We start from the raw sequence: 15,391 nt of genomic DNA on the forward strand, positions 1-15,391 counted from the left end.
TGCCTGCTTGAGTGGTACCATATTCCACTGTTCAGAAGCAGTAGTGTGCAGTATCTACAAGACACACTGCAAAAGTTTACCAAAGCACCTTACAAATTGCCTTTCAAACTAACAACCACTTCCATCTAGAAGGACCAGGATACATGGGAACACAACCTCTTGCAAGTACCCCTCCAAGCCACTCACCATCTTGACTTGGAAATGTATTACTGTTCCTTCAGTGTCACTGGTCCAAATCCTGGAATTCCTTCCCTCAAGACATTGTGGGTCACCGTACAGGATGTGGACTGCAAAGGTTTAAGAAGGCAGCTCACCATCACATTCTCAAGGGGAAGCAAATGCTGGCCAGCCAGCAATGCCCATGTACCAGAAGTAGATTTTAATAAATTATTGAAACAGCGGGTTGGAATCTGCAAAATAAAGAAAATCAACGTTAAGAAGGGTCAGATGGAGAGCATTGATTCGGTGCTTATTTGAGAACAGATAAAGAGCGATTATACTGACACTGAATTGGAACTAGAGTTTAGAGTTAAACACCTGTAGTGTTCCACTCAATGCATAAATCTAAAATCGCTGAAAGATTTGCCCCTGACGTGTACTTCATTAACACATGAATAGGACAATTAAGAAGGCATATGGGATACTGGATTTCATGACATTCATGGCGCCTTCAATTCCCACAATCCCATGCGTTCGAGAAACCTCTCTATGAGGTCCTGGCAGTGCGCATGCGTGCGGTGAGTGTGAGCGAAATGGCGCCGGCGGCTGAAGGAATAAGAACAGAAATCGCTGGAAAAGCTGAGCAGGTCCGGCAGCGCCTGTCGAGAGAAATCGAGGAGGTGTTTCGGGTCCAGTGATCCTTCTTCAGAACAGGGTGAGACAGGGTAGGATTGGAAACCGCGGGAGGAGGGAGACTGGGGAGTTTATAAACTCCTCGGGGGAGGCCTGAGGCCGCGAATAAAACCTCCCCAGGCCCACTTCACCGGCGAAGGAGCTCTCGTGTTGCCCGGGCAACAGGGCGCCATCATTGTAAGGATAAGGCACATGTTGACTTGGGGCGGGGAGCGCGGGCGGCCATCTTGGTGAGGGCACCATCAGCCGTCATTTCCGGGAGAGAAATGACAGTTGGTGTCATTCAACTAGAATTTCCTCATTTCACTCAGAGACCTGTCCCTGAGCTTGGTCTGTGTGTCCTTCAGACAGGAAAAGGGAGTGGGAGAGAGAAGGAGAGATCTAGAATGACACGAAGGCGGACTGTGAATTTGAGGTGAATGAATCTGATCATTTGTGGTGCTGGAACAGAAACTGGGTTCTTCCAAGATCGCAGTGACCAGGAGAGCATTGATGTGTTGATGTTATTTTCAGTTTGTAGACTGGGAAAAGAGAACGCCAGGAGTGGAGGAAAGACATGATGAAGATAGATTGGAAATTCAATACAGGAGGAGGGTTAACTTGAGCCAGCACTGGCCCATATCCCTCCGAACTCTTCCTATTCATATACCCATCCAGATGCCTTTTAAATGTTGGAATTACACTAGCCTCCTCCACATCCTCCAGCAGCTCATTGCATACACTTACCACTCTCTGCATGAAAATGTTGCCCCTTAGGTCTCCTTTAAATCTTTTCCCTCTCATCCTAATCCAATGTTCTGTAGTTATCAACTCCCCCACCCCAGAGAGAAGACTTTGTCTATTTATTCTATCCGTGCACCTCATCATTTTATAAACGTTTATAAAGTCACCCGTCAGTGTTCGACTCTCCACGGAAAACCGCCTGACTGTTTGTTTAACTTCTCCCTATAGCTCAAATCCCTCAACCCTGGCATCATCCTTGTAAATCTTTTCTGAACCCTTTCAAGGTTCATACATCCTTCTGATAGGAAGGAGACCAGAATTGCATGCAATATTCCAAAATTGACCCAACAAATGTCATGTACAGCCGCAAACAATACCTCCCAACTCCTGTACTCAGTACTCTGACCGATAAAGGAAAGCATACCAAACACCTTCTTTACTATCCTATCTATCTGCAACTCTACTTTCAAGGAGCTATGAACCTGCACTCCAAGGTCACTTTGTTCAGCAACACTCCGTAGGACCTTACCATTAAATAGTTCTGCTAAGATCAGCCCAAGATTTGCCAATTGCATGACCTCGGACCATAGTTTGGGGTGTGGGTTACCAGCACCGGGATTTGTAAACTTTTAATCCCATCAATTGCCCCAACACCATTTCCCCACAAGTACTCATTTCCTTCAGTTCTGCTCTCAGTGGACCATGTGTTCCCCAATATTTTGGGGATGTTACCTGTGTCCTCCTTTGTGATGATAGAAGCAACATATGTGGTTAATTGGTCTGCCATCACTTTGTTCCACATGAGAACTTTGCCTGTTCTAGTTCTTATTGTTTTCTCTAATCTTTTTTTTATCTTCACATACCCATTGTCCCCTTTTGATCAATCCTTTTGTTGAAACCTGAACTGCTCGCAGTCTTCAGATCTGGTACTTTATTTTTAGCCAATTTGTACGCCACTTCTTTGGATCTCGTCCTATCCATCATGTCCCTTGTTAGCCGTGGCTGTGCCACCTTCTGTGTTTTATTTTTTCAGACAGGAATGGACAACTGTTGCAGTTCCTCCAGGTGCTCTTTAAATGTTTGTCATTTCTTTCAATCGTGTTACCTCATTTATTGTGGCCTGTTTGTGCCTCTGCCATTGTAATTTCCTTGCTTTAGATATAATTCCCCAATCTCAGAATCACCTCTGTTCCTCTCCATTTTAATGGAAAGTTCTCTCACTTGGTTCTTCACTCTTCTGCAAGAGACCTCTTACAGCTACAATTCCAATTATTCCCTTCTCACGAAGAAATTAATATTTTGGAATTAAATTGCCATTGTTCAGCAGAACCATAGCCACTTTTGGAATGTTGTGTGCTGTTCTGGTCTCAGTCCTATCAGAAGGATGTTGTGAAACTTGAAAGGGTTCAGAAAGAATTTACAAGGATGTTGCCAGGGTTGGAGGGTTTGAGTGATAGGGAGAGGCCAAGCAGACTGGGGCTGTTTCCCCTTGCACGCTGGAGGCTGAAGTTGATAAAATCATGAGAGGCATGGATAGGGTAAATAGTCAAGGTCTTTTCCTTGAGATGGGATACTCCAGAATGTAAGGGTAATAGGTTAAGGGTGGGGTGGGGAAGGGAAGGTTTAAAAGGGACATAAGGGGCAACTTTTTCATTCAGAGGGTGGTGTGTGTAAGGAACAAGCTGCTAGAGGAAGTGGTGGGGGCTGGTACAATCACAACATTTAAAAGGCATCTGGATGGGTATATGAATAGGAAGGGGTTATAGGAGTATAGGCCAAGTGCTGGCAAATAGGCCTAGATTGATTCTGGATATCTGGTCGGCATGTTCACTTTCTCTCTGGTGTCGGTGTCAATACCTTGATGTCTCGTTTTCTCCCCCTTCCTGGGGACGTTAACCATTTCATGTCTCATTGTTCGTCAAGAAGCTGCATTGCAGGTTCACCCTGAATTGACAGTTTTTGCTTCCCAAAATCAGATCTGCTCACTCTCAGCAGTATTCCAGTGTTGGGAAAGAAACTAACTTTCAGGTGGAGCTATCCAAAATTCAGAGAGATGTCAGTCTTGACATTTTTGCTTTTCTGCCCCTGTAAGATCCTGAATCAGCATCTTCAGGAGAATTAGAGTGGAATGAGAACAGAAGGGGGAGTGAGAGTGAGAGTGGGATGATGCTTTCAATTTTGTGGAATAACAAAAGAAAAGAATGTTCTGCAGAAAGTAGAGTTGCTTGTTCTGAATTTCTACCCTGGACTGACAGTGCTGACTTTTGTAATTTTTTTTAACAGAGTATTTGAAGATCTGAAGACAGAAGTTTCAAAATCAACAGATGAAGGCCTTATGCTTGAAACATCGACTCTCCTGCTCTTCGGATGCTGCCTGACCTGCTGTGCTTTTCCAGCACCGCACCTTTCAACACTGAATGTCCAGTGTCTGCAGTCCTCACTTTGATGTCAATGTCTGACAGTCACTCAATCCATTGGGAACACAACAATTTTCGACTGTGATTCTGTGAGAAGGAGCAAAGCTTTTTGGTTCCTGCTTCTATATGTTTTCAGAATCAGTGGGACTGGATGAGAGACCGTATGGTTGCAGTGCACTGAGTGTGGAGCCAGAAATAGTTATATGACCTGGAAAGAGGAATCCAAGGCAGGGAGGGGCTCTACACATGTTTGTGCGCAGCTGAAGTTTTGGCCATGGAGAAACCTGAGGGATCCTGTCCCGTAGAGAAACCATGTCAGTGTGGTGACTGTGGGAAAAGTTTCCATTTCCCGTCTGCCCTGGAGACTCATCGGCGCACTCACACCGGGGAGAGGCCGTTCCCCTGCACAGAGTGCGGTAAGGCCTTCAGCAATTCCTCTGACCTGCTGAAGCACCAACGGGTCCACACAGGGGAGAGACCCTTCAGCTGTCCCAAATGCGGGAAGGGCTTTACCCAGGCCTCCAGTCTGCTGACCCACCAGCTGGTCCACACCGGGGAAAGGCCGTTCCTTTGCACCAAGTGCAGGAAGGCCTTCAGCAATTCCTCAGCCCTGCTGAGGCATCAGCGGGTACACACTGGGGAGAGGCCCTTCAGCTGCCCTGAGTGTGGGAAGGTATTTAGCAATTCCTCCGCCCGGCTGAGGCATCAGCGGGTCCACACGGGGGAGAGGCCCTTCAGCTGCCCCGAGTGCGGGAAAGCCTTCAGCAATTCCTCCGACAGGCTAAAGCACCAGCGGGTCCATACGGGGGAGAAGCCCTTCAGCTGCCCCGAGTGTGGGAAGGGCTTTACCCACGCCTCCACCTTGCTGACCCACCGGCGAGTCCACACCAGGGAGAGGCCCTTCACCTGCCCCGAGTGCGGGAAAGCCTTCAGCAATTCGTCCGACAGACTGAAGCACCAGCGGGTCCACACAGGGGAGAGACCCTTCAGCTGCCCTGAGTGTGGGAAGGGCTTTACACAGGCCTCCACCCTGCTGGCCCACCAGCGGGTCCACACTGGGGAGTGGCCATTCACCTGCTCTCAGTGTGGGAAGGGATTCACCCGCTCTTCCCACCTGCAGAGGCACCAGCGAGTTCACATGCCATGACAGGGGGATTGAAGGAGCAATGGCAGAGTCCCATTATTGACTGGACCCCTGGGTTTGAATCCTGACGTGGCAGATGGCGGAATTGGAATTCGGTCAGAAGTCTGGAGTTTGGAATCTAACGCTGAAACCATTTTTGGGGGCGGGGGCATGAGAACCCCCATCTGATTCACTCATGTCCTTTTTAGGAAAGGAAACTGCCGTGTGGGAAAGGGTTCATTCAGTCGTCCCATCCTTTACCCGAGCTGGCCTACATGTGACTCCAAACCCACAGCAGTGTGGTTGACACCCCCACCTGCAGAAATGAACAGGGAGAAACTTACTTGGATACAGGGTCTGGGTTGAAACTGCTGAGTGAGGCAATACTTCCTCCGGGTTAAGGCTGTACCAAGGATCCAATTCCAAAGGGATAACTTGGTGCTGACGAATAGTAAAGAAAGTTGGGGGTGGGGGGGACTGTGTACTCTTTGACCTTGAGCTGTTTTTTTAAAAAAAAGCTACTTTTTCTACGCCTTTTTGCTGGGGGGATCTGAAGCTGTAATAAAGTTGGGTCTTGATAAAGATTACCTGAACTTACCACTGGGCTCAGACTTTCATTGAAAGCTTTGAGCTCCAAGAGGTTTTTGTTTTAAAGCTGCTCATTTCTTTCAGCTTCCTGCACTAAGTTTCCAATGTCATGTATCAGATGGAGCAGTGAATGAGGAGCTAGTATCGTTAGAAATTGTAAATTTTCCATGAGTGCAGGTCCTGCATCATTCCCTCAGCATTGTAAAGTTTCCTGGCAGCACCGGGAGGTGGGGGCTGCCTTCACTCGAAATGATATGGAGGAGCCAGAGATGGACTGGGTTGGATCAAGTTCAAAAATCACACATCAGGTTAACGTGGTTTATTTGGAACCACTAGCTTTCGGAGCGCTGCTCCTTCATCAGGAAGCTGTGGAGCAGGATCATAAGACAGAATTTATAGCAAAAGATCACAGTATAGTGCAACTGATCGGATAGATTGAACAAACCTAGATTGTTGTGAAGTCTTTTGTCTTTTAGAATAGGTTGCAAGTTTTAGTTCATTAATGTGTAAATCCCAGAAAGTCTTTGAAGTCAGATTCTCGAGATGACTTAAGGTTTTATATAAATAGGTTTCATCTCAGTTCAGACAACAATGAAATGTGTGAGGTTTGAGTCTGTCTGTATCCCAATCTTGAATCAGACTGGTTCTATTTCCAAAGTAGGAATTTACAAATATTACATGTATCAACTGCCTGCAGGTTGTGTGCTTTTTGATCAAAATTGAATGTATCTGCAAATGCACATTCACCCCATAGACCTGTGTGTGCATGCATGAGAGAGTGTGTGTGCATGAGAGTACGTGTGTCTGTTTGCGTAGGTGCTAATGTCTCCTCTGAAACGGTGAGGTGCTTCCATTGTCCTGTTCTGGGAGCAATGCTCTTGCTGGTGCCTCTCTGTCTGACCTGTCCTTTGTGTGGCTTTGATACTGCTGGGTTGTGAAACTGTCCTCAGGACTTTGGGATAGCTGAGGTATTCTGTCATTGTTAGTGGGTACTTGAGGTGTACAGGTATTCCCTTGTCTGCAAGTGCTGTCTAGTTTCACTTGTCAGCCTGCTTGGTCCCTGCTAAGGCATTCTGGGTGTTTTGGTACAGTTTGCCCAATTTTGCTTTTGTGGGCCTATTGTGGGTTGCCAGGATGGCAGATCTTTTCCCACATACAATTACCAGGAATATTTGGAATCCTGAGAAGGATTTAAATGAATCCTCGAGAGATGTTGTATCCATTGGACTATTCCCAGCAAGTGAATGAACTATCAAGACTCTTGTAAAGATTCGTGGGAACTCTTGCAGGGATGTAAAGAAAACTAGATTTACAATTTAAGGCCATACATCCCATTCTGCTCAGTTACACCAGTTAATGGGTAATTTTTATTTGTTTAAAAATGTGAAATCTTAATGGAGAGTTCTTCCAGTTAATCACTGGGTATTCAAATTTCTCTTCAGAATTAAAGATCATAACAAAACTGGGTGTGATTGTGGGATGTTGAATCTGTAGTATGTGCTTGGTAAAATTTGGATGAACAATATTTCAAAGTGAATTTTATCGTGTCAAGTACTAAGACTTTCTGGAGAGGAAAGATTTGCCCTTGTGTGTTTTGCAACACTTAATCAAGGTCAGTTCAATAGAATACGCAGACAAGTTGGTGCTAGAGTTGAGAGCTATGGCAAAAAATCAGAAATAATGCAGGCAGTCGCACGGCAATTTAGGGTTAGAAAGTTAGCTTAAAAATGGTGGAAAGTTTTGTCAGCTTTTCTTAAAAATAGTTAACAAAATAAGTGTTGGTTCTGCAGAAAATGAGTCTGGGGATTTAGTAACGGAGGATAAAGAGATGGCAGATGAATTGAAAAGAGTTTGAATCTGACTTCACTTGAGAGGATACAAGTAACACCCTAGAACTAGCTGTAAATCAGGAATTGAAAGGGAGGGAGGAACTGAAGAAAATTACAATCACCAACTGAGTAAACTGTTGGAACTACAAGCTGATAAGTCCCGGGTATTTGAAGGAATTCATCCTAGACTCTTAAAGAGAAATTAGGGCGTGAAATAAGACCATAAGACATCGGAGTGGAAGTAAGGCCATTCGGCCCATCGAGTCCACTCCGCCATTCAATCATGGCTAATAGGCATTTCAACTCCACTTCCCCGCATTTCTCCCCGTAATAGTTAATGTATTGGTTTTAATTTTCCAAACCTCATTAGTTTCAGGGGTGGTTTTTTTTAGATTGGACAAATCCTTTCTTCAAAAAGGGAGACCATTTAACTTAACATATGTAATGGGGAAAATGTTCAAAGCTATTATCAAAGATATTATGACAGAGCACTTGTATAAGTTCAAGATAATCAGGAGCGTGAATGTGTTTTTGTCAATGGGAAATAATGTTGTAATAATTTTTTGAAGAACGGCCTGTCCGCACTGCGAATGAGCTGATGAACCTCCAGTGCCCCCAGGGAATGGAATCCCTTCCCTCAGTCCCCACATTTCCCCAAATTCTCCGCAGTTCTGGTGTCCTTTTGGTTCTGTGTTTCCGATGAACAATTGAAACTGGGATCACACTCAGGAAACGTGTACAGTCACTCCCTCCTGCGAATAGTGTAATGTTTCTTCAGTCTGTGTAACTGGTTAAAGCGCTGCCCAAAGTTAGCTCACGGGGAGACTCTCTCAACAAGCAGAGAAGACAAAAGTTAAACAGCGAGACAAAATGCAAAACCAATCAAATGTCGAACCACGGAGAAAAAATATTGTGGCTCTACACATTTTTTTCCTATTGGCATTTGGACACTTAAAATCTGTCAGTAACACCAGCATCCCGATAGAGTATACAGCGCATGATTGACGGTGTCAGTAATGTCGTGCGCATGCTCGCCGGGTGTCAGCAAAACACTGGGCATGCTCATCGCAGTCCGCACAAAAAGGCGCGCAATCTTCTTTTGATTGACCAATAGGGAGTACTGGAGGACCGGAAGGAGACTAGTCCTCCTGCTAATCAGAGACACCCCATTGTCTGAATGCGGAAGTTGGACCATGAGTTTCTGAAGATGCTGCTGCTCCAGTTTCTCTGAATGAAGATTGAGCTTCACCCCAGACTGTAATCTCCTTCCTCTGTCCAACATCTGTGAGTACGGCACTCTCTTTTCTCACCACCTTTTCCATGTTTTTTTCATTCTGGGGTTCAGTTGTTGACTTGCAGCAACTGAAAGGAAAGGGAGTGAATCGGGGTGGGGACAGACTCTGGAAACGTTGCTCCACGTCTGTGTCGCAATTGGCAAAATAGACAGGCAGGAGGCTGGAAGAACAGAAGAAGCCAGGTAGCATCAGGAGGTGGAGAAGTCGACGTTTCAGGTGTAACCCTTCTTCAGGATTGGGGATGGGTGCAGATAAAGGGTGTCCTGGGGGCAGGGTGTGGAAGTGGGGACAGGTAAAAGGTCTGACCTGGTTGGTGAATGGGAGAAATAAATCTGGTTAGTGACAAGGAGGAGTGGAAATGAGGGGGAGGGGCTGAGAAGGGAGTCGTGGTTGGGGTGGGGGGGAAGAGATGGGAAGTGAGGTTATTTGAGACTGGAGAACTTAATGTTGAGTCCGCTGGGCTATAGGCTGCCCAGGCGGAAGTGGAGACGCAGGTAGATAGGATAGTGAAGAATGTGTTTGCTATGCTTTCCTTCATTGGTCAGAGCATTGTGTACAGGCATTGGGAGATCATGTTGTGGCTGTAACTTGGTAAGGCAACTTTTGGAGTAGTGCGTCCAGTTCTGGTCTCCCTGCTTTCGGAAAGAACTTGTGAGACTTTGAGAGGGGTCGGAAAAGATTTGCGAGGATGTTGCTAGACTTGGAGGGTTTGACCTACAGGGAAAGGCTGAGTAGATCCAGGATATTTTCCCTGGAGCATCGGAGGCTGAGGGGCAGCCTTATAGAGGTTTGTAACTGGCATGGATAGGGTGAATATCCAAGGTCTTTTCCCCAAGGTAGGAGAGTCCAAAACTATAGGGCATATGTTTGAGGTGAGAGGGGAATGATTTAAAAGGGCCCTGAGGTGCAACCTTTTCACGCAGAGGGTTGTGGATGTATGGAATGAGCTGCCAGAGGAAGTGGTGGGGCTGGTACAATTATATTTAAAATGCATCTGGTTGGGTACATGAATAGGAATGGTTTAGAACCATAAGATCCACATGCTGGCAAATGGGACTAGATTAATTTCGGATATCTGTTTGGCACAGACGAGTTTGACCAAAGGGTCTGTTTCCGTGCTGTATGACTAATTGTCTTCGGTGAAAGCAGAAGTGTGGTTGTGAAGACTGGAGGCTGGGAGCAGAAGAAGTTACAATGAAATACTTGATTTATGAGAGAGCAACTGAGTGAGTGTGGACATTTGGGATTTTGGTGGAAAGTGGGAATTCATTGCACAGTGGGGATCAAGCCCTCCCTATCCAGTCATTTCAGCTGGTGGATGAGACTTGGCAGTTCATGCAGGCAGTCAATCCAGATAATATTTTATAAATTCCTGCTTTGGAAATAGAAACAGTCTGAGTCAAGACTGAGATACAGGCAAACTCTGACCTCATACCTTTAATGCATTGTCTGAGCTGAGATGCCACCTTTTGTTGTAAAGCCTTATGTTATCTTGAGAGGGTGCCTTACAGGAAGTTCTGGGATTTACATATTAATGATACCTGCAATCCATTCTAAAAGATGAAAGACTGAACAATCCCGATTTGTTCAATATATCATTTCAGTGGCAGGACACAAATGTCTTTCCATAAATTCTGTGCCTTATGGTCTTATTCTCCACAACCACCTGATGAAGGAGCAGTGCTCCGAACGATTGTTCTTCCAAATAAACCTGTTGGACCATAACCTGCGTTTGTGTGATTTTTAACTGCCCAGGTTAGGGTGGATTGATCACGCTAAATTATGCATAGTGCCCAGGGATGTGCAGGTGAGGGTGGATTGGCCGTGTTAAAGTACCCATCATGCCCAAGGAGGTGCAAGTTTGTGTGGGTTAGCCGTGCTAACTTACACATAGTGTCCAGGGATGTGCAAGGTAGGGTGGATTGGCCAAGGGATATGGGCCAAGTGCTGGCAAATGGGACTAAATTGATTTACAATATCTGGTCAGCATAGACGATTTGGACCAAAAGGTCTGTTACTGTGCGGTATATCTTAATGACTCTGGCTTTCTACTAACGTTTGCCACGTCTCTTCTGTTCAGTTTCTCTCTAGTGTCTGTGTTAATACCTTGATGTATCTGGTTATTCCTCAAGATGCATTCCCGATTCATCCTGAATTGACACATTTTGTTTTGCTTCCCAAAATCAGACCTGCTCACTCTCAGCAGCATCCCACTGTTGTGAAAGATATTAACTTTCAGGTGGAGTTATCCAATATATATTTCTTGACGTTTTTGCTGTTCTGATCTTGAATCAGCACCTTCAGGAGAATTACTTAAAGCGGAGTGAGAACAGAGGAGGGGGAGGGGAGAGAGAGAGAGAGAAAGAAAGAAAGAGAGAAGGATGTTGCTTTCAATTTTGTGGAATAACGAAAGAAAAGAATGCTCTCAGAAAGTAGAATAGCTTGTTCTGAATTTCTACCCTGCACTGACAGTGTTCACTTTTGAAATGTCTTTTTCTAGAGTATTTGAAGATCCGAAGGCAGAAGTTTCAAAATGAACAGATGAAGGCCTTTTGCCCGAAATGTTGACTCTCCTGCTCCTTGGATGCTGCCTGACCTGTTGTGCTTTTCCAGCGCCGCACTTTTCAACACTGACTCTCCCGCGTCTGCGGTCCTCACTTTCACATCAATATCTGATAGTCACTCAATCGATTGGGACAGCCACAATTTTTGATTACAATTCTGTGAGAAGGAGCAAAGCTTTTTGGTTCCTATTTCAGTACATTTTCATGATCAGTGGGACTGGATGAGAGACCCTACTGTTGCTGCGCACTGAGTGTGGAGCCTGAAACTGTTATACGGCCTGGAAAGAGGAATTCACAGCAGTGAGGGGCAGGGCACGCATTTGCTTGTGGCTGAAGCTTTGGACATGGAGAAACCGTGGAAGTGTGGTAACTGTGGGAAAGGCTTCCGTACTCCGTCTGACCTGGAGATTCATAGGCGCATCCACACCGGGGAGAGGCCGTTCTCCTGTCCCAAGTGCGGGAAGGGCTTTACCCAGGTCTCTGCCCTGCTTAGGCACCAGCGGATCCACACGGGGGAGAGGCCTTTCACCTGCCCTGAGTGTGGGAAGGCCTTCAGCGATTCATCCTCCCTACTGACCCACCGGCGTGTCCATACGGGAGAGAGGCCCTTCAGCTGTCCCGAGTGCGGGAAGGCCTTCAGCGATTCCTCCACCCTGCTGAGGCACCAGCGGGTCCACACGGGGGAGACTCCCTTCAGCTGCCCCGAGTGCGGGAAGGCCTTCAGCCGTTCCTCCAATTTGCTGACCCACCAGCAGGTCCACACAGGGGAGAGGCCCTTCAGCTGTCCTGATTGTAGGAAGGCCTTCAGCTATTCCTACTCTCTGCTGAGGCACCAGCGGGTCCACACGGGGGAGAAGCCCTTCAGCTGCCCTGAGTGTGGGAAGTCCTTCAGCTATTCCTCCTCCCTGCTGACCCACCGGCGAGTCCATACAGGGGAGAAGCCCTTCAGCTGCCCTGAGTGTGGGAAGGCCTTCAGCTATTCCTGCTCCCTGCTGACTCACCGGCGAGTCCATACGGGCGAGAGGCCCTTCAGCTGCCCTGAGTGTGGGAAGGCTTTCACCCGCTCCTCCCACCTCCGGTGCCACCAGCGATTTCACGTGCCATCGCAGGGGGACTGACAAAGCGAGTGTCGTTATCGACTGGACTATCAACCCAGTTCTGGGATCTATTGGGTTTGAATACCACCGCGGCAGATGGTGGAATTAGAATACGGTCAGAATCTAAAGATGAAACCATTTTCTGTTGGAGGGGAGGGGAGAGAAAACCCCAATCTGATTCACTCACGCCCTTTTTAGGGAAGGAAACTGCCATTGTGGGAAAGGATTCACTCCGTCGTCCCAGCTGCATCCTTTACCCGGTCTGGCCTACACGTGACTCCAGACTCTCAGCAGTCTGTTTCACTTCCCACTCCCCCCGTTCCCAGCCCCACACGGTAAGGCTGTACCAAGGATCCAATTACGAAGGGACAACTCTTTGCTGACCGATAGGAAAGAAAGTGAGGTGGGGTGGGGGGAGGGGGAGTGTGTGCGCTTTGACCTTGAGCTGTTTAAAAAGCAGCTACTTTCTCTCCATCTTTTTGCTGGGGGGGGAATCTGAAGCTGTAACAAAGTTGGGTCACAATAAAGATTACCTGAACTTACTGCTGGGCTCAGACTCATTGAAAGCTTTGAGCTACAGATGTTTTTTTTTGTTTTAAAGCTGCTCATTTCTTCCAGCCTCCTGCACTAAGTTTCTAATGTCGTGTATCAGATGGAGCAGTGAATGAGTAGCTGGTATCGTTAGAAATTGTAAATTTTTAAGGAGTACAGGTACTGCATCGTTTCATCAACATTGTAAAGGTTACTGGCAGCACTGGGAGGTGTGGGCTGTGTTCGCTCGAAACTCTTATCTTTAAAATTGAGAATAGCTAAAATGATATATTCAGAAACATCCTTGAAGTCTAAACGCATTTCAATTTTTTAAAAGAGCTGCTGAAATCTTTCTGAAAATTGCACTGGAATATGTGCAGTTAGGCCTCAGCTCAGGTCAGGCTGTAAGGGTGAATGACCTATTCCTCATTATGAGAAATTGGTTTCAACTATGTCATAGAGTTGTAGAGCTGGAAACAAACCCTTCAGTCCATATCTTAAATGAATCTAGTGACCCATTTGCCAGCATTTGGCCTATGTTCATTTGTACCCTTCCTATTCATATCCCCATCCAGCTGCCTTTTAAATGTTGCAATTGTACCAGCCTCCACCACTTCTGCTGGCAGTTCATTCCATACACGCACCACCCTCTGTGTGAAAATGTTGCCCCTCAGGTTTTCTAATCTTAAAAAAAATGGAGTGAGTTTGTGGTGGTCTTTAAAAAAAAGTGGGTGGCATGGTGGCACAGTGGTTAGCACTACTGCCTCACAGTGCCTGAGACCCGGGTTCAATTCCCGCCTCAGGCGACTCGCTGTGTGGAGTTTGCACATTCTCCCCGTGTCTGCGTGGGTTTGCTCCGGTTTCTTCCCACAGTCCAAAAATGTGCAGGTTAGGTGATTTGGCCATGCGAAATTGCCTATAGTGTTAGGTGAAGGGGTAAATGTAGGAGAATGGGTCTGGGTGGGTTACGCTTCGGCGGGTCGGTGTGGACTTGTTGGGCCGAAGGGCCTGTTTCCACACTAAGTAATCTAATCTTTCCCCACTCACCTTCAACCTATGCCCCTTTCGTACTGGACCTTTGGGAAAGACCTTGGGTATTCACTCTATCCATGCCCCTTACAAGTGTCTATAATTTTAAGGAGGGGAAAATGAGGACTGCAGATGCGAGACATCATTTTCCACACACCCCCACCCCACTTTATCCCAGTCCCGTGACTTCAACTCAGTACGCCCTCTTGACCTTTTCCATCAACTTTTCAATCCATCAGCTCCACCCACTTCTCCAACCTATCCATCGCCAAACCATTATTTCCCGATGCCTGGAGGAGGAACACCTCATTCTGCCTTGCGACCCTGCAACCACACAGGACAAATGTGGATTTCAACAGTTTCCTCACCTCCCCCACTTTATTCCAGTCCCAAGCCTCCAACTTGGTGCTGCCCCTTCTGACCTGTCCATCATATTTTCCTATCTATCTGCACCATAACCCCCTCTGACCTATCATCTTGCCACCCCACCTCTCACACACACCTACCTACCTTCATCTACCTATGGCATTGACAGCTACCTTCTCCCCCAATCTCACCCTCTTCCCATTTATCTCTCAGCACCCCCAGCCCACAAGCCCAAAATGTCAATTCTCCTGCTCCTTGGCTGCTGCCTGACCTGCTATGGTTTTACAGCATCACACTCTCGGCATAATTTTAAGGTAATTGGAGGAAGGTTTCTGGGAGATGTCAGCGTAGGTTCTCTACTCAGATAGTGGTGGCTGTGTGAAATGCACTGTCAACAGTGTTAGTAGAGTCAGAAACATTAGGGACTTTTAATTGACTCTTGGATAGGTACATGAAAGTTAGTACAATAAATGGTATGTAGGTCAGTCTGATCTTAGAGTAGGATAAAGGGCCTGTACTGTGCTATGTACCTAAGTAGAGTCAAAAATGTTTTATCAGCAGTACAGTCAGATCCCAGCAAACAAGGACATGCAGGTCATACTGCGCTTAGACAGAGTGAGGCATACAGAGTTACAGCTGCACAGGAGGTGCGCAGAAGCAACATTCGATTTCACATTGGAGAGCTGCATTCAGCAGTCTAATAATAGCAGGGAAGAAGCTATTCTTGAACCTGTTGGTACATGTGTTCAAGCTTCTGTATCTTCTGCCTGACAGAAGATGGTGCGGGAGATCATTCCCAGGGTGGGAGGGGTCTTTGAGGTTGGTAGCCTTTCCATGACAACGAGAATAGGTAACTGGCTGATGGGCAGAAGACAGACAGTCCGAATTGATGGCTTTTTTTTCTGAATGGCAAGATGTAACTAGTCAGGTGCCACAGGGTTGGGTCCTTGGACCTCAACTATTTACAATCTACATTA

General features: G+C 46.6%; 1 protein-coding gene across 1 annotated transcript in view; it reads left to right on the plus strand.

Annotated features, from left to right (window-relative positions):
- Positions 1-755: 755 nt before the first annotated feature.
- LOC140460117 (uncharacterized) overlaps positions 756-15,391 on the plus strand; it is a 46,448-nt gene continuing 31,812 nt past the window's right edge. Inside the window, exons 1-3 of the mRNA XM_072554514.1 lie at positions 756-874; positions 3,859-5,136; positions 11,649-12,507. Coding sequence (XP_072410615.1) covers positions 4,267-5,136; positions 11,649-12,507 — 1,729 coding nt within the window. The 5' untranslated portion in view covers positions 756-874; positions 3,859-4,266. The remainder of the gene's footprint in view (positions 875-3,858; positions 5,137-11,648; positions 12,508-15,391) is intronic.

Source organism: Chiloscyllium punctatum, chromosome 36 (genome assembly GCF_047496795.1).
Source record: "Chiloscyllium punctatum isolate Juve2018m chromosome 36, sChiPun1.3, whole genome shotgun sequence".
In the NCBI taxonomy this organism is placed as follows: Eukaryota; Metazoa; Chordata; class Chondrichthyes; order Orectolobiformes; family Hemiscylliidae; genus Chiloscyllium; species Chiloscyllium punctatum.